The sequence below is a fragment of the Ceratotherium simum genome, chromosome X, assembly GCF_057802395.1.
Source record: "Ceratotherium simum simum isolate JZ-2026a chromosome X, ASM5780239v1, whole genome shotgun sequence".
NCBI lineage: Eukaryota > Metazoa > Chordata > Mammalia > Perissodactyla > Rhinocerotidae > Ceratotherium > Ceratotherium simum.
In genome coordinates this window covers 21,336,637-21,357,391 of record NC_141940.1, presented here as the reverse complement: position 1 = coordinate 21,357,391, position 20,755 = coordinate 21,336,637, and the positions used below count along the sequence as shown (strand labels likewise).

Sequence of the window (20,755 nt, the reverse complement as noted above, 5' to 3'; positions counted from 1 at the left end):
CACTTCAGAACTTTGAACTTAGGAAACTGCCTTTGTGTAAGAAAACACTTCAGAACTTTGAACTTAGGAAATTCCAACTTGTCTTGCACCAGGTTGCACGAGCTCCATAGAGCAGGAATCTATGTCAACAAGCGGCTTTAAAAACAAAAACAAAAACAAAATACTTTAATATTTTTCATTTCTGTTAATGATACATTTAAACAATGCAAGTGCTAAAATCTATCAAAGAAAAATGCACTGAATAAAAATAAACTTACTCAGAAGTGGGTTCAGAAGTTGAGGTACTTTCAGGAGCTGAAATTAGAAGAATTCTACATTTAAAATGGCATATATGATGAGTGAGAGTATCAATGTAATACATAAGAGCCCATATGGTGGCTGATCAAAAAATACTGGAATAAATATCAGAGATTCAAAGTAACGCAGTTATATATACGTACCATTCTCTATTATAACTTGGCAAGTATGAGTTTTACGTTGACTTAAGTGTTTAGCCATATGATCTAAACCAGAAGAATCACTTAGGAAATCACATTTAAGGCACACTAGAGTAATGCCCCTATGAAAAAAAGAAGACAGAAATAAAAGGTTTTTATCTTTTATGAAAATCTACATACAAGTTCAAAAATTATTTTTCCATGCGATAACTCTTGATTTGCTTTTTATGTGTCATGACCATCATTTCCCAATTTTGTTATATAAGCCCAATATATCTGGAATGGTACTTGTTCACATTTAGTGCTTTATGAACTGTTCCCTCTCATACCATTTGCTAAAAGATAGGAGTCAAGGGACCTAAAGCCCAGTCATGGCTCCACTAACAACTTGTATAACTTGTGCAAGGCACAATCTTTCCAGCCTTTGCCCACCTGCAAAACAAGGCTATAATATTCATCCATTCAATATACATTTGCTGAGGACTTTCTTTATACACTCTGTACTACTAGGTGTTAAGGATACAAGAGTGAATGAAAAAGGGTACACTCTGTGGAGCTTACAATCTAATGTCTTATTTAAGTGACAGTAAAATCAGAAAATAAATGGGAAGGCTTTAAAAATAAATCATGTAAGTATTGTCATTATTAGCTTATTAACAAAGCATAAATATACTTTTGCAGTTCATTTTAAATTTAAATACTTTTTTGTGAGGAGATCAGCCCTGTGCTAACATCTGCCAATCCTCCTCTTTTTTTTTTGATGCTGAGAAAGACTGGCCCTGGGCTAACATCTGTGCCCATCTTCCTCCACTTTATATGGGACGCCCCCACAGTATGGCTTGCCAAGCAGTGCGTCAGTGCACAGCCGGGATCTGAACCGGTGAACCCCGGGCCGCTGCAGCGGAGCACACGCACTTAACCGCTTGCACCACCGGGCCGGCTGCTTAAGTACTTTAAATTTAAGTATTTCACCTGTAGAGGACTAGAGACCAGCTGCATACCCTTCACTGACTTCTCCCCTGCAGCTCTAGTCCCAACAGCCTGTTGTGTATTTACACCTAGCTGTCACATTGGCACACCAAAAACAATCCTCCTCAAACTGAAGTCCTGTGCTTCCCTCCCCACCCCTGAAAATCACTCATCCTGACTGGGCTCTCTTATGACACCATGTCCCCAACACAAAGGCTCAAAACTGTAGCTATCTCTGACTCATTTTTTCCTTAAAACAGTCAATATTTCAAGTATTTTATAATATTAACAAATTATTGAGCACTTACTCTGTGTCAGACTGAGAGTTTTAGACATATCATCTCATCAAAGACTTATAACAACCCAAAGAGGGAGGTGCTATAATTATAACTTTTTTATAGAGGACAGGGTCAGGTTTAGTAACCTACAAAGGCCAGGAGCAGGTTGGAATCTGAGCCCTTTGATTCCAGAGCCCATGTTCTTAAACAAGATGGGATACCACCTCGCCACCTTAACTCGCCTTCTTAGTCAATCAGTCTTAACTACCACAATAGTCTTAACCAGTCTATGTGCCTCATGCAGCTACTACTCACCTTGTATATCCTTCCAAACTGACCTTCCTTTAGTACCCTTAATTCTACACAAAACACCAATGGTCTCCCCAATGTCCTCAAATTACAATTAAGTCCAAATTCCCTAGCTTTTTTCAAAGATTCCACAATCTGGATCTAAGCTCAAAATTATTCCTCCAGACTTCGATCTTAATACTATGTTATATGAACTGCATGCTCCATCTAAACTGGACTACTAGTCATTCACTGTGTATGCCTTCTGCTTTTTTCCTTTCCGCACTTTCATTCCTGCTTTTTCTTCCAACTAGAATGCCTCTGTGCCTCTTATTACAAACAGAAACCTCTCCTCTCTTTGAAATCAGTAACTCTCATTGCACTTATTACAAAACTCCCTGTATTACTGTAGTTATTTATGTTCACGCCTTATCATAAACATTCATGTACATTCTTTGAAGGTTGGTACCAAGCCTTCTTCATCACTGTCATCTTTACAGGACCTGCTACATTGTGTTACACATGATAGGTGCACAATAAACAGCTAAAGAATGAACACTGTATTTTAACAAAATGGTAATTACAAAATTTATTTTTTTAAAGAATTATGAATGTGCTAAGTCCTATACACAGAAATTAACCAATTTTACATTTAAATTGGAGACCCACACTAGTTGAGAAGAAAGCATTTCTGGTCTTTAAAGTCATAGAATTAATTTAAGCACCAAGTGCACAACCGAGCTTGACAACACTGAGGTAAAAATCAAATTTAAGTTTCATCGTTGGAATTAATAAATCCCTTTTCATTCTTATAAAAATTTTCAGTAAAGGTAATACCTAATATAGCTTACTCTTTTCTAATTCCTTGAGTTTATGAGCTGTTGGTCCAACATTATCCACATATGTCATTTTCAACATATACATTAAGTTACCTAACAAATATTTACGCAGTGCCTACAATGCACCAGGCACTATTCAATGCCCAGCAAATGTCTGGCATAGACAAATATCCAAACTACACACATTCTAGTGAGAAGACACAGACAATAAACAAAAGAGTGAAATATATAATATGTCGGACCGTAAAAAGCTGCCATGAAGAAAAGTAAAGCAAGAAAGAGAGATAGAGAGTGCTCAGGGTGGGGCCCAGTGGAAAGGATGCTATTTTAAATGGAGTGGTCAAGGAAAGCCTCACTCATTGGAGTAGAGACCTGAAGGAGGTGAGGGAGCTAGTCATGCATATATCTGGGGAAGAGCAAACGAGGCAGAAGGAATAATAAATACAAAGATTCTAAGACATATCATCCCCTCTTCCACTTTTCCACTAACCCAAAGCATCAAAACAAGTATGGGCTAAACTTAAGTCTATGTCTTAGCCTGGTGCTACAAAGATCTTGACACTGATATTTCAAATAGCAATGATAACATGGGCAAAATAATTAAACTAAGGAAGATGGAGTCAAAAGAATCAGAAGAATGTGGAAAAAAATGATGCTTAGTGGATTCTGAGCTAAGTGTGTGTGGTATAACCAAAATTAATTATCAACGCCTTTAGAAAGGTTCATCAACAATTCCTTCTGTATAGTAACAAGTTGTGTACTTTTCTTCATTTCAAAAAGAAAAAAAACCCAAGAATTATGAAGGCTATATATTGATTAAAACCAAAGAAGTGTTAGTCACTTTACTAGGTATCCTAAACATCTTTTAAATATTCAAATATGTTTGGAGAGCCTTATTTTTTTTATTTTATAATGCAAATCCATGAAACTTTCATCTTAATGCCTAACACCACCGAAACAAAGTTTAGCCAGAGAATATAGTCTATCCTCTCTTTGATCTAAGGATATAATGAACAGAACTCCATGATGTCCAGTACCAATCATTTCATTTTCCAAACTAGGAACTCCAGCATCAGGTTAAAAAACGTTACTACAATTTTTCAAAAGAGAATGGAAAAAGATCAACTAGTTACCTGAGAGTTCCAGAATGCTTCTTAAAAATATAAAACCGTTTACTTGGATGGTTGCTATGAGAGCTGGAGAGACAAGAGACAAATGAGATTTTATTATATAAAATAAGTCATATTAATGTTATGACCATATTTCAATCTATGCTTAGTTTCCTAGTTTTAAATAAAAGATCATTAAATTATAAAATTCTATTAGTCATCTCGGTTTAATTCAAGATTTTTACCTTACATTTCATTTTACCTATGTGTTTTCAAACAACATATTTCCCTGTGAATATTCTAAAATAAGCAGTATCTCACCAGTATAAAGACTCAAAAAGCTAAAACTGCAAAGGGCATCAAATTAAATATTTTCAACTATTAAGAGTTGAAAACAATTTAAAAGGTATTTTATAATTATGTATTTTGCTATAATATAAATTGTTTTGCTATAATATAAATTATGAATAATAATTATTTATCATTTTCTAATCTTTTTTTTGTGTGTGTGTGAGGAAGATCAGCCCTAACATCTGCCAATCCTCCTCTTTTTTTTTTGCTGAGGAAGACCGGCCCTGGGCTACCATCCGTGCCCATCTTCCTCCACTTTATATGGGACGCTGCCACAGCACGGCTTACCAAGCAGTGCGTCAGTGTGCGCCCGGGATCCGAACCAGCAAACCCCAGGCCGCCGCAGCAGAGTGTGCACAACTTAACTGCTTGCGCCACCGGGCCGACCCTCTAACCTTAATATACTTAGCAAGGGGGGAGAATCCTTGAAGTAAATGCTACTTGGGCTAAATGGCATTACTTACCATTAGTAAAATGACATATATACATATATTTTTTTGGTGAGGAAGATTAGCCCTGAGCTAACATCCATTGCCAATCCTCCTCTTTTTGTTGAAGAATATTGGCCCTGGGCCAACATCTATGCCCATCTTCCTCTACTTTACATGGGATTCTGCCACAGCATGGCTTGATAAGCAGTGTGTCAGTGTGTGCTCGGGATCCGAACCTGTGAACCCCAGGCTGCCGAAGTGGAGTGTGCAAACTTAACCGCTACGCCACCGGGCTGGCCCCAGTAAAATGAAATATTTAAAGAATCTTTTGCAATTACTAAGAGAGATTTTAAGGAAAGCGCATCAAAGGAAGCAGAGCTCATGAGTTAAACCGTACTTCCTCTACTCACAGAACAGAAAACTACTAACCGAATTTTGCAACCAATGGCAACAGCTTTTATATAACCTCTAAATCAATAGTTTTCCTGTATAAGAAAGCCAGGCAGGATTAGCCAAGATTAGCACAGCACAGTATTACTCAAAGTGTGGTCCATGGACCAGCAGCATCTGCATCACCTGGGAACTTATTAGAAATGCAAAGTCTCAGGTCCCACACCAGACCTACTGCATTAATCTCTGGCAGTGGGGCCCGGAAATCAGTTTCAACAAGTTTTTCAGGTGATTCTTATGCAAGCTAAAGTTTGAGAAGCACCAGCCCTAGCTTGCACTGACAGACCCAAACCAGCCAACACCCCAGGTCAATGGTTACCCTTAGACACAAGGTAACTATCATCAGCATACCATATATGCACGGGAAAAGAAAGATTCTGGCTAGCTATAATCCCAAGGAAATATCCTCAGAATAGGTGCCCTGGTGAATACAAAGAACTGCTCTCTCACGTAGATAAGACAGACACATAATATGAGGTAGAATGTCTGAATGGTACAGAATTCAAAGAAAGGAATGATTCCTATGAGTAGCTGTGGTGATCATACTTCATAGAAGAAGGTGAACTGAGAGGGAAGGAGAGGAGCACTCCAAGGAATAACAAAGAATAAGGAAAAGCCCCTTAGATATTGAATATGAGACAAACTATGTGTTGGGCAAGATTAATTAATTTGGGGGGCCTGACTTCTGGTTATAGAGTTGGTATGAGCTGGGAGTAAAGGTACTCAACTTCTGAGAAAACGAAGCTTCTGTACATATAGAGCGCAAGCCTATGACAAAAGTCTACACTGGGTCAGAGTGAGGGTGTACCATTCAGGGGGAGGTACCTGAGGCAACAAGGGAAGCAAGGTACCGCTAAAGAAGAGGAAATGCAAAGAGACCTACAAGGCCCTTAAAAGAGTAGAACTGGAAGCTTTCAGTTCTATATGAGGCTAATGATGAGTAAACGCTCAGGGTGTGTGATGACAATGTAGCACAGATTTGGGGCTCACTGAAAAATAGGAGAAGATTATGAAGGAAGCCTGGGGCCATTTTGGAATATTCTGGGATAGAATGAGACTGGAGGTCCTACAAGACAGTTGAGGAGATTATGGAAAATGGGACAGGGGAGGCCAGAATGACCCATGGGTTTAAGAAACACCAAAAAGATTTTCCAATTTAATCTCCTATAAATTAGGGGCAGAATTAAAGCCCCATGGGGGGAGCCATACGTTTGGCACAGAATAAGAGACTAGCATTCTTCCCAGCAGTATACTAAGAGAAAGGTTGGCTGGGGCCTGGTTTAGAGCAACTGATGTGTGGATGCAGAACCACTGTAGTAGTTGGGAGGCAGAGTGGTAAACTGCAGAAGGTGAACCCTCAGGAAGCCATGATGAATGGTGGTAGATCAAAAGAACTCCACAGGCTTCAGAAACTTGAAGTGTGTTATTTTCGGCTGATGCTCCACGTTTATGCAAATGACACCTTGAAAAAGACTGAGTTTAAAGGGTATTGGGGTGATAGTAGTTTGTATCCTAGAAGGACAATAATGTTTAACTTATTTGTGTTCTTTATAGATGCCAGCGAGTCAAAGGTGAAAATATCTATCAAATAGTTTGAGATGAAGAGTTGGATCTCTGGAAAACTCAGCATTGAAATTGGAGGATTTACAATTAAGAGGTAAAAGATAAAACTCTGAGAGTGGTTAAGGTACCAGGAACCAGAATGTAAAGAGGCAAGAAGAGTTGAGGAAAGAAAAAGTAATGAAATAGAGGAGTAGCCAAAAAGGAAGAAGAAATGGTGTTAACAGTTTAAGAGAAGTTGAGGAGAAGAGTTTCAAAAGTGAGTGATCAAAAGGATCAAATACTCTAAAGAAGTCACAAAGGAGTAAGAATGAAAAATAGTACATTTAGTGATTAGGACATGACTGATAACATTTAAAGGGGCAGCTTTAACTGATAAGTGGGGGTGATACTCAAATTACAAAGGGTAAACAAATGACAAGACAGTAAAGAGGGGCCGGCTCTGTGGTGTAGTGGTTAAGTTTGGTGCACTCTGCTTCAGCAGCCCAGGTTTGCGGGTTTGGATCCCGGGTGCAGACCTACACCACTTGTCAGCCATTCTGTGGTGGTGTCCCACATACAAAATAGAGGAAGATGGGCACAAATGTTAGCTCAGGGCTAACCTTCCTCAAGCAAAAAAAAAAAAAAAAAAAGACAGTAAAGAATACACCTTACAGAGCCAGCCCTGGTGGTCTAGTGGTTAAGATTTGGTGCTTTTATGGCTGCGGCCCAGGTTTGTTTCCTGGTCATGGAACCAGGCGACTCACACAAGGAATTAAACTAACAAATAGGAGGGGCCATCCCAGTGGTGGTATGGTGAAGTTTGGTGTGCTCTGCTTCAGCTGCCCCAGGTTCACGGATTCAGATCCCAGGCGCAGACCTATACCACTCATCAAGCCATGCTGTGGCAGTGACCCACATACAAAATAAAGGAAGATGGGCAAAGATGTTACCTCAGGGCCACCCTTCCTCACCAATAACAAAGCAAACAAAAAACTAACAACTAGGACACAATCATGTGCTGAAGCTTTTTTTTTAAGGTGAGGAAGATTGTCCCTGAGCTCACATCTGTGCCAGTCTTCCTCTATTTTGCATGTGGGATGACACCACAGCATGGCTTGATGAGCACTGTGTAGGTCTGCACCTGGGATCCGAACCTGTGAACCCTGGGCCACTCACAGCAGAGCTTGCAAACTTAACCACTACACCACCCGGTGAGCCCCCACTGAAGCTTTAAAAAAAAAGGATACTCCTTACAAATATTGACAGTAAAAGGAAGACAAGAAAATATGCAAAGAAAAGGCAAATCTTCCTTATCCCAAAAAAAAAAATACCTGAAAATATTTGCAGGCAGAAGGAATGTGGTAGACAGAAAGAGATGAAATGAAGGAAATGAGGGTCAGGATAAACTTGGAAAAAGTAGGACATGACTTTTTCTGAGATTAATGTCTGGATGAAGGGGGAAAAAAAAACTTGTAGAAAAATATTAATCTTGGAAAAAATGAAAAGGATGACTTCTGAGTATTTAGTAGGCAAGGTTAACAACTGAGATACTAGAAGAAAATCTTGAGGGTACTGAAGAGGATTTAAACAGATGTTGTAGATAAAAACAAAGGGGTGTTTTTAAAAAGACAGGACCAAATTAAAGTTAAAGGTCATGAATTCAGAGCTGACTGAATCAAGCACAGTTTGACTGTCTAGAACTGAGCATAGAGAAAGATCAAGACAACAGATTCAAGGATAGCAAGGTTGAGCATGACTGAAGATATAAAGGATTCTAGAACAAAAACAAAGCAACATTCAAAACAGATGACCTTGAAAGTGAGATTGACTATAAAGTTGGATTGGTGCTGCTAGACTGAAAAGAGAGGTCAAGACTCTGATAGTCTGAGGATATGAGAGTTCAAAATGAACGAATATTGTATATGAAGAGGTAAGTGGCATGGTGGTAAGGAAGGGGGTACAACACGTCAGAGGTGGATGTGAATGCTGGCATTAAAGAAGTCAAGGTACCATGAGATCAGGCTGATCATCAAGCGTAAAAAAACTCTGTGAGCCAAGTGCTGAAGCCATAAAAAAAGTGGGCAAATCTTTGAAAGTGGTAGTTGACTATGAACAAAAAGTAACAGAGAGGTCTTGATATAATCTGCAAGTAAACCACTTTTATTGCTTATATTTTATTTCTGACTGAAAATAAATGGAACTACCTTAATTTCAATAATCAACTTAGCATACTTATATCTGAACAGTTTTTGTGTATTTAAAAAAATCCATCCTGAAAGAATAAAGTAAGCTCCTATTAATGAGGTCCAAATGAAAGTAATGTGGGCTCTAAAGTCTTTCTCTAGCATAGAGTACATGGTAGGTGCTCGAATAATGTAAACTGAATTGATGTATGAAAAGAAATTCCAACAGAAGCATGACCGGAATATCCCTGTGGTCTCTCATTTCATATTTCAATGAATGAATGCAAAGATGGATGGCTTGAAAGATAAATGCATTCAGATGGATGAGAGAGAGGGAGGAACGGAGGGGAGAGGGAGAATGAGAAAGAGAGAGAGAGAGCGTGAGCACGTGAACACCAATAATGTCAATAATGTTCTTAGCATCTTTGACAAACCTGGAGTCTCTCAAAGTGACTGCTTCAAAGAGGATAACACTCATATGGTTACATGTACGTATTTGATAAATATTTTGAAAACATTTAAAATTTTATGTTTGAAAATAACTGCTTTTTGAAAGACAGTAAAACAAATTTCCCTAACAAACTTATTCTAATATCATTAGTCTAACTTTTCTTAAAATTTTTATCCCACTAATTTTATGAGTTATTTTGCTGGAAAATAGCACTGGGTAATACCCTAGAAGTTCCCTATTGCTAGATCCTTTTAGCTCCTTGATGTGACAAACTGGCTTCTAATAAGACAATTTTGTTTTCAAAAGACAAACATCTTGAATGGCAATTTTGATTGGCAGTGTACATCTTTAACTCACCTCACCATATGATTTATAAAGGCTTTGTTACAGTTAGTGTTGTATTTGCAAAAATTACAGTGAATATATATTGAAAAGTGGCTTGCAAAATCTTTTATTTTGGAATGACATTCAATGCACTTGTGAACTCCCCGACGACACCTTATGGAGACAGAAAAAATTATAAAAATATATTATAAAACAAAAATAATCAGGTAAAGCCTTATTAATGTTTTATTAATTGAAACCAAGATGTTTAAATTAACATCTTTAAATAGAGACTTATAATTTGAAAGTTTGCTTTGAAACAACAAGCTAGAACAAGTGTAAAAAATCTAACACCAGTTAACGTTTCCCTGGAATAAAAAGGATCACATTAACCAGTTCAACTATCACAAGATAGAAGCATAAAATGTAAGATTAATGTAAAAGAGGACAATTATACAATAAACACAGTAATTCAAGCTCTGCTCACCAGTTGTAAAAAGTACCTTTTTATTATCTGCTTGACCTTTATGCACATATCATGGAAATGTGCAAGAAAGTTCTGTGATTTGGTAGATTATATTAAAATAAACTTTTAATATTCACTATGAAAGTAGTATTGTATATCAGGAATAAAAGATATTACCTTAAGTTCTTCAAAGCTATGCTGATTTTATTTTTTCTGTTGCGTTGTTTCTTTTGCTTGTAAGAGGTTTTCGCTTTGCATTTAGATGTACCTCTACCTTGCTTACTTGCATTAGGTTTACTTGCAGTGGATGCAGTTGCATGAGGCTTACTTGTTTTAGATTTACTTGCATTAGCTTTTGTGGGATTTTTAGCAGTTGTACTTTTCGACTTTGGAGGTGAGACCTGAAGAGAAGAAGTGCTTGGAGTACTACTGGAAGATGTAGTTGACGGCCTCGAATGAAGAGGTCCAATTGAAGCTCGAATAGTAACCTATAAAAATGAAGGCAATATATATTTTTAGAAAATTAATCTCACATTAATATTAAAAAGATCACAGCAAGCCCTCACATTATGGTCAATTGGTTTTTGACAAGGGTGCCAAAACAATTCAGTGAGGGAAACAATTGTCTTATCAACAAATGGTGCTGGGACAACTGGATATCTATAAGCAAAAGAAGGAATTTGGATCACTACCTCATTCTAGATACAAAAATTAACTCAAGATGTATCAAAAGACCAAATTATGAGCTAAAACTATAAAACTTTTAGAAGAATACATAGGAGTAAATCTTGGGTTAGGCAATGATTTCTTAAATATGACACCAAAAGCACAGGCAACCACGGGGGTCAGCCTGGTGGTGTAGTGGTTAAGTTTGCGCACTCCACTTTGGCGGCCTGGGGTTTGCAGGTTCAAATCCCAGTTGTGGACCGATGTACCACTCAACAAGCCATGCTTTGGCGGCATCCCACATACAAAATAGAGGAAGATGGGCACAGATCTCAGGGCCAATTTTCCTCACCAAAAAAAAAAAAAACAAAAAAAGAAAGCACAAGCAACCAAAGAAAAAATAAATTAGACTTCATAAAAATTTAAAACTTTTGTGCTTCAAAGGACACCATTAAGAAAGTGCAAAGACAACACACAGAATGAGAGAAAATATTTGCAAATCATATCTCTAATAAGGGACCTGTATACAGAATATATAAAGAACTCTTAACAACTCAATAAAAAGACAAATAAATAAAAATGAGCAAATAATCTGAATAGGCATTTCTTCAAAGAAGATATACAAATGGCCAATAAGCACATCAAAGGTGCTCAACATTAATAATCATCAAGGAAATTGCAAATCAAAATTCCAATGAGATATTACTTCAGACCAACTAGAATGGATATAACAAAAAAGACAGATAATAACAAGTGTTGACAAGCATGTGGAGAAATTGCAATCCTCATATATTGCTGGTGGGAATGTACAATGGTGTAGTAGCTTTGGAAAATAGTCTGGCAGTTCCTCAAAAAGTTAAACATAAGACTTATCATATAACCCAGTAATTTCACTCCTAGGTGTTCTACTCCTAGCAGTTCTACCCAAGAGAAATGAAAAACTATGTCCACACAAAAACTTGTATGTGAATTTTCATAGAAGCATTATTCATAAAAGCCAAAAAGTAGAAACAACCCAAATATCCACCAACTGATGAATGGATAAATAAAATATGGTCTACCGATACAATAGAATAATATTCAGCCATAAAAACGAATGAAGTACTGATACAAGTTACAATACGGATGAATCTGAGAAACATGCTAAGTGAAAGAAACTAGTCATAAAAGACCACATATTCTAAGATTTCATCTACATGAAATGTCCAGAAGAGAAAAGTTCTGTCCATAGGGACAGAGAGTAGATTACTCAAGTTTGCTTGGGGCTGATGGAGGGGAAATAGGGAGTAACTGCTGATGGGTATGAGGTTTCTTTTGGTGATGATGAAAATGTTCTAAAATGGATTGTAGTGATGTTTGCACAACTCTCGGAATATGCTAAGAATCATTGAATTGTATACTTTAAATGGGTGAATTGTATGGTACACGACTTATATCTCAATAAAGCTGTTACAAAAAATCACTGCAATACAAAGAGTTAAACACCACTAATTTGAAAAGCGCAAGGATAAACTACAATCAGATAAGTCTCCCATTTATTCTATATGGTCATACCAATCAAATAAAATTTACCTTGATATTTATTTACAGTTATAATAATTTACAGTTATAATATTACAGTTTTATATTGATAGCATTTATATGTTAACACAGATATTGACGGATAATTAGAAGTTAGTACAAATTATATCAATGTCAAAAGAGCACATTCCATGGCTGTTTTATGCTCTGATATAACTAAATAGTTTTCACAAATATAGAGGTCAAAATTTAAATCTCAAAGCCTGAAATAATAACTCTGGAAAGGCCTGAATTACTCTTTGGTAACTATAAAACAGATCTCCAGTAAATGTGAACTGCTCTCTCTGGGGGCTCACTGGGCAGGATTTATGGTTCCAAAGGTTATTGTGCAGGTTACATCAATTCATCATACAGCATGGAGAGTCTAATAATATTCACAATTTCCTTAAAGGGAGCTAACATAAAATTTATCATCTAGGATTCAGAAAAAGAAAATGTTTGATTATACTCATTGGTTAATAATGGATAACACAGTCCCCTATTAACAGTCTACTTATTTATTTATTTATTGGGTTTCAAGTGCTTTTTTTGTTAATTGCAGTAACATTGGTTTATAACATTGTATAAATTTCAGGTGTACATCATTATACTTCTATTTCTGCATAGATTACATCACGTTCATCACCCAAAGACTAATTACAATCCATCACCACACACATGTGCCTTATCATCCCTTTTGCTCTCCTCTCTCCCCGGTAACCACCAATCCAATCTCTGTCTCTATCTGTTTGTTTGCGGTTGTTTTTATCTTCTACTTATGAGTGAGATCACATGGTATTTGACCTTCTCCCTTTGACTTCTTTCGCTTAGCATAATACCCTCAATGTCCATCCGTGTTGTCACAAATGGCTGGATTTGATCATTTCTTATGGCTGAGTAGTATTCCATTGTGTATATATACCACAACTTCTTTATCCATTTGTCCCTTGATGGGCACTCAGGTTGCTTCCAAGTCTTGGCTATTGTGAATAATGCTGCAATGAACACAGGGGTGCATGTATCTTTACACATTCGTGTTTTCACATTCTTTGGATAAATACCCACCAATGGAATAGCTGGATCGTATGGTAGTTCTACCCTTAATTTTTTGAAGAATCTCCATACTGTTTTCCATAGTGGCTGCACCAGTTTGCACTCCCACCAGCAGTGTACGTGAGTTCCATTCTCTCCACATCCTCTCCAACACTTGTTTCCTGTGTTGTTAATTTATAGCCATTCTGACGGGTGTGAGGTGATATCTCGTTGTAGCTTTGATTTGCATTTCCCTGATAGTTAATGATGTTGAACATCTTTTCATGTGCCTGTTGGCCATCTGTATATCTTCTTTGGAGAAATGTGTGTTCAGGTCTTTTGCCCATTTTTAATTGGGTTGTTAGTTTTTCTGTTGAGATGTATGAGTTCTTTATATATTTTGGATATTAATCCCTTATCAGATATGTGGTTTGCAAATACCTTCTCCCAATTGTTAGGTTGTCTTTTCGTTTTGTTGATGGTTTCCTTGGCTGTACAGAAGCTTTTTAATTGATGTAGTCCCATTTGTTTATTTTTTCTATTGTTTCCCTTGCCTGGTCAGACATGGTACTTGAAACTATGCTGCTAAGACAAATGTCGAAGAGTGTACTGCCTATGTTTTCTTCTAGAAGTTTCATGGTTTCAGGTCTTACATTCAAGTCTTTAATCCATTTTGAGTTAATTTTTGTGTATGGTGTAAGATAATGGTCTACTTTCATTTTTTTGCATGTGGCTGTCCAGTTTTCCCAACACCATTTATTAAAGAGACTTTCCTTTCTCCATTGTATGATGTTGGCTCCTGTGTCGAAAATTAGGTGTCCAGAGATGTGTGGTTTTATTTCTTGGTTCTTTATTCTGTTCCATTGATCTGTGTGTCTGTTTATGTGCCGGTACCATGCTGTTTTGATTACTATAGCTAATCAGGGAGTGTGATACCTCCAGCTTTGTTCTTTTTTCTCAGGATTCTTTTGGCTATTCGGGGTCTTTTGTTGTTCCATTCAAATTTTAGGATTCTTTGTATTAACATTTTCTTTAATCATTTGACTATACTATCTCTATATACTTGAGGAGCAGCCAATATGGAAGTCCTATGAAATACATGTGGTTTGGTATCATACAAAACACCAAACCAGGAGTTAAAAGACCCAAGGTTAAATCTCACTACTACCTCTTTCTAGCCATGTGACCTTAAGTAAGTAACTTATCCTCTCTAAGCCTCCTCATCTATAATATGGGAATAACACCTGCCTTGTCTACCTCATTGAATTGCTACATGGATTAAATAATAGAATGTATGAAAAAGCACACTGAAAAGCTCAATTCTAAAGTGCTACAAGACATTTAGCATTATTATTATTACAACATACTAATTATTACTATTATTATTAATAAGAGAAGATATGAGAGAGGACTGCACTGTTTACATTAGTATTCTGCATGTCTAGTCCCTGCATGGAATGAATGGATTCCAGGAAAGGGAATAATAGGTGAAGGAGACTGGATAGCTTCTCTCACTCTAGATCTTCAGAGCATTGCTTTACATTATTTTAAATAATTCAAATAGCAGACATACTCACATTCAAAGATAAGTCCTCAAAGCCAAATATAAATGTTTGGGAATTATTTCACTTTGGATTATGCATCCCTCCAGTGGAGCAAATAGTCAAGAGCTGACTTTACATTAAAAAGTCAGAGAAAACAGACGTACATAAGGCCAACAGGAAAAAGGAAATTTGTAGTCAGATGTGTGTTTGCTCACTTAAAATAGCAATGCCATTCAGGAGCAGAACTTGCTTCTCTGAGAGTAGACTCAGCAATACCAATTTCCACAAACTATGGCATTCAAGGCACTATGATAGATTCTGCGGGTACAAAGATAAATTAAACATGATTCCTGACCTTATGGTCTAGCAGCTGAAGCAGACATATATGCTGCCAACTGGACTAGCTCAATAGCCTATAGAATATTGAAATAACCTGTTGAGTCAGTCTACAGTTAACCTAGTTGTACTCACGACAAAGGAATACGCTCCAATGTAGCACACATCAATTAACTTAAAAAACAATGGATGAAGTTTTTCTTGCCACGCATAAGAGTGGTAAAACCTTAAATTAAAATCTTTATTTTTATTTTTTGCAAGGAAGATCAGCCCTGAGCTAACATCCATGCCAATCCTCTTCTTTTTGCTGAGGAAGCCTGGCCCTGAGCTAACATCCATGCCGATCTTCCTCCACTTTATGTGGGACGGCGCCACAGCATGGCCTGACAAGCGGTGTGTTGGTGTGCGCCCGGGATCCGAACCCAGGCCACCAGCAGTGGAGCACGTGCACTGAACCGCTACACCACGGGGCCGGCCCCCTAAAATTAAAATCTTGATGACAATCAGAAATGAACTTTTTTTTTTGGTGAGGAAGATTGGCCCTGAGCTAACATCTGTGTCAGTCTTCCTCTATTTTGTATGATGGGATGCTGCCACAGCATGGCTTGATGAGAGGTATGTAGGTCCATGCCTGGGATCTGAACCCGTGAACACTGGGCCACCAAAGCAGAGTGCGTGAACCTAACCACTATACCACCTGGCCGGCTCCAGAAGTCAATTTTAATATTATATTCAGTAGATAAAACCAGGCAGGCATTTATTTCTATTATCATATAAAATGTTAAAATACAACATATTTAAAACTCACTTTTGTACCAGGAGGCAATCCTTCTAGCTCTTTAGGCTTTATAAATGTCCGATGCTGGGTCTTGTGATCCATTTTCTCCTTGCAGGTCAAAAATTGTAGTCTGCATTTTGTACAACGATGAACTCCTTTTTTCTGTTTACAAAAAAAATATTAGAAATAATCATTTCTACCCCCACGAATCCTGAGACTTAAAATTGCTCTTAATTCTAATAGCTAAATAATTTCACAACCAGTATTTTACCATATCCCATCATAAATAATATCAAAATATTATTTCATTCTTTAAAAGCACTTCTTGCATTAAGATTTGGGTTTCAAAAGTATTTGTTACCACTTGGTAATCAACATAAAAATTATATCAATTAGGTTTCAATGGGAAAAGTCCCATATCATTTGTAGTGTGAAAGCTTTTCTAATTATAAATTTGAAGTATAAAATATTCAAACACATGATACTGTAAAAATGAGCTATATTATATTTTTATCATTGAAAAGAGCAAATTCTTTTTAATTTTTATTTCAATTTGTTGTGTAAGTTGGCACAATAAACTGAAATTTCTAGAACCAAACAAATTTAACCAGACACTCCCCAAAAAGTTATGTTATAGAAATGGTTGTATAAAGCAGTGCTGTCCAGTAGAACTTTCTACAGTGATGATAATGTTCTATAGCTGACTGTCCAATATGGTATCCACTAGCCACATGTGGTTATTGAGCACTTGAAATGTGGTAACTGCAACAGAAGAACTGATTTTTAACTTTTATTTAGTTTTAATTAATTTAAATTTAAATAGACACATGTGGCTAGTGGCTATGATGTTGGACAGCATGGGTATAGAAGCATAAATCAGAGCAACTGATCCCAATCTACTATTTGACTGTGTCCCTTCTCAAACCCGGTCCTATTATTTTGCCAATGGTAAATAGGACCCAAGAGAGATCTAAGTCACTTGCTCATAGCTAGTTAGTGTTCTTTCCACTCTTTATTATCAATTGTAATCTTTATGTATATGCTCTCATTAGTTAAAAAATATATTTTATATTTATGTGTAAATTTAGAACAACATACAAATACAAAAGAATGTTTTCCCTAAAGCAGTACCTCCACAGGCCCGTCACTATTTCCATTTAAAGCACGAATAATCATTTAGGACAATCAATTGAGGTAACATATATGAAAGCACCTAGAAGTTACTGGTGTATAGCAGGCATTTAATAAATAAAAGTTCTTTACAAAGTTCAAAGCGCTATATAAATATAACATGTTTGTATTACTATTTTAGTTTCATCTTAAGACTATTTTAGAAGTTTGGTGCATTGGATCATATCATAAGTACAGGCAATGTAAACAGATTCACCTATATGTGCTCACGAGAGGGGGAAAGAGGGGAAACAAAAATCTCAGTCAAGAAACAGATAGCAAGCGAATAGGACAGATAGAAAGTTCCCCAGAGTACAGTTCCCAGAAATCTTTTCTCTACCTGTGTCTGTATCTCATCCAGTTTCATGATTTTAAACAGCATCCTTCCAACTGCCTACTCAACATCATTTCTTGCTGTCTAATAGGCATTTCAAATCAACATGGACAAAACTGAACTCTAGATTTCCTCCCATCCACCTGCAAAATAAAATGCGTTCCTTCCTGGGGCTGGCCCAGTGGTGTAGTGGTTAAGTGCGCGCACTCCGCTTCGGTGGCCCGAGGGTTCACAGGTTCGGATCCCGGGTGCGCACCGATGCACCGCTTGTCAAGCCATGCTGTGGCAGCATCCCATATAAAGTGGAGGAAGATGGGCACGGATGTTAGCCCAGGGCCAATCTTCCTCGGCAAAAAGAGGTGGATTGGCATCGGATGTTAGCTCAGGGCTGATCTTCCTCACACGCAAAAAAATCTGTTCCTTCCTTAGTCTTCCCAATATTGCAGTACATGGGAATGCCATTCTTGCAGCTGCTCAGGACAGAAGAGCTTGGTCACTCTTAATTCTTCTCTTTCTCTCACACCCCACATCCAATCATTAATAAAACCTGTCAGCTCTACCTTCAAACACATAATTTTTCCACTTTTCATCACCTCCAACCAATGCCACCATACCAGTCCAAGCCACTCACCTGGACTCTGGCAATAGCCTCCTACCTTCTCCTTGTTTCCACCCTTTCCTCCCAACAGTCTATTCTCTCCATAGCTGCTGCAGTGATCGCTCACATGCTTACACCCTCTAATGGCTTCCATAACACTCCAAAATCCTGACTTTGGCTTACAAGGCCCTACACCATCTGCCCTGCATTCTATTGCTACAACTTCATTTCCTACTACTCTTCCTCCCACTTGTTTATCATCCTCCAGCCACACTGGCCTCCTTGCTACTCCTTGAACATCTAGATATATGCTCGCCTCACTGCCTACTTACTGTTCCCTCTGCCTGGAACATTCTCTCTCAGATATCCACATGGCTTACTGCCTTATTTCCTTCAGAGAGGCTCTCTTTGACCACACCATATAAAAAACAGAAATTACTCCTTCATCTCCTAAGCCCTGGCACTCCCAATCCTCTCATATTTTCTTCCCATGGTACTTATCACCAACTGGCAGACATATATACTCAGACACAACACACACATACACCCAATCCTTCTCCACCATAATGCAAATTCCAGAGGACACAAACTTTGTTTTGTTCACTTCTGTAAAACAATCTCTGGCATATACTAGGCACTCAATAAATATTTGTTAAATAAATAATGGGGCAGACAGCAAGAGACTGACAGAAGCACATGAGAAGCAGGCACAATTTAACTAGTTCAAAATGTCTGCCATTCCATTCAATGAGCAATTGTCCAGAGCCCTGAGATGGAAGACATTAATCTACTATTTCCTCAGTTGGACTTAAGTCTTGCATATCTCTCTCATGCATGTATGCTTGTGATGCAGTAAGGATGATGACAATACAGTACATTTTTTAATAACATCATGTTCAACCAAAAAAATGGTAATCTGTTCCAAGGATAGAGAAAAAATTGTCTGTGTTAAACCTTTTGACAAGTATACTATATTGTTTGGGTGATATGAGAGATTTTCTTTCTTTCTTTTTTTTTTAAAGATTTTATTTATTTATTTATTTTACCCCCAAAGCCCCAACAGATAGTTGTATGTCATAGCTGCACATCCTTCTAGTTGATGTATGTGGGACGTGGCCTCAGCATGGCCAGAGAAGCGGTGCGTTGGTGCGCGCCCGGGATCCGAACCTGGGCCGCCAGCAGCGGAGCGCGCGCACTTAACTGCTAAGCCACGGGGCCGGCCCTCGATATGAGGAATTTTAAAGGCTAATTCTGACTATCGGTAATATCTGCCGTTAGAACTAATGTTAGTGAAGAATATGACTCTGTGGTAAGAGCTTGGGCTCTAAGTCCATTTTTGGCTCTGCCATTTATTAGAGAATGTGACATTGGGCAAGTTACTCTCTATAGAGCATTGTTTCCTCATCTATGAAATGGAAATGATCACACATCTGCTTTGTAGGGTGGTTGTGAGGATTAAATAAGACAATGCAAGTAAAAGCACTAGTGACTGTCATATGGCAAGTGATTAGTTTAGGTTAACTGCTTATTATTATTATAAAGATTTAATGAGGATATTTAAAACATCTAAAATACTTCATTCTTTCTTAAAAGTTGTACAAACTATTTTGTTAGCTCTAAAATCACTTAAGGCATAATAATATATTTTTTTAGGAAAAAGTTACAACCAAAGTCTTCAAAAAGAATAAAATGAGCCATAGGTTCAACAATTCTTATTGTCTAAAATCACACTAATATCATCTCAATTACATGTTTATAATTCTGCTCAGCTATGGTTTTTGAGTCTTCTGTGAACAATTATACAAATTGCATATACTTTAAAGGATGCCTGATGATCCTTATTAATAGATTCTTTCCTCTATTGACTGCTGACTGCCTACCTCTTAGGCACTCCAAACTTAGCAAAAAAATTGGGCACCCATGGTGTGTCAGTAGTGTCCAAGACTACGCCCAGGTTTGATGATTCAGTAGAAGGACTTATAGGACTTAGGAGTTGTTATACTCACAGCTATGATTTATTACAGTGAAAGGGCACAGAGCCAGATTGGTAAAGGAAAAATGTGCGTTGGGTGGAGTCTGGAGGATACTGGTGTCAGTTTCCAAGTCCCATCTCCCAATGGAGTTGCATAGGACATGCTTAACCAATCTCCCAGCAACCAACTGCAGCAACATGTATGTAGTGTTTTTTTGCCAGGGAAGCTCTCTTGAGTCTAAGACCCCAGGTTTTTTTTATGGGGTTCAGTCACCAAATCATGACTCCCAGAAGAAAAGCAGGTATTCACCATAATCATTTTTTTTTTGCACAAATGATCTGGAAAAGCTGGTACAACATGGCTCAAGGTTCTAAGCATGTAAAACATTCATCAGTTAATAACAAAGGCTCAGTTTCTAGGAGTTAGCCAAGGGTCAGTTATGCAAGTAGACTCTTCTGACAATGAGCATGATTTGAGCAACTCAGACCTACTGGGCTAACTCTCTCCTACACATGTGGCAAGTTCAGACATACAACTCAGGGTACAAACAGTGACTACAGATCAGGTAAACCACTAAGGAGACACAATCCACAGAGCAGGTCCATTCATCTCTTTCTTACCTTTCTAAGCATATATCACTCCCTCC

General features: G+C 37.7%; 1 protein-coding gene across 1 annotated transcript in view; it reads right to left on the bottom strand.

The window, feature by feature from the left end:
• ZNF280C (zinc finger protein 280C) overlaps positions 1-20,755 on the bottom strand; it is a 60,335-nt gene that overhangs the window by 3,358 nt on the left and 36,222 nt on the right. The window contains 6 exon segments of the mRNA XM_087426855.1: positions 258-294; positions 441-559; positions 3,945-4,007; positions 9,686-9,826; positions 10,296-10,606; positions 16,065-16,196. Of these exon segments, the coding sequence (XP_087282981.1) occupies positions 258-294; positions 441-559; positions 3,945-4,007; positions 9,686-9,826; positions 10,296-10,606; positions 16,065-16,196 (803 nt within the window).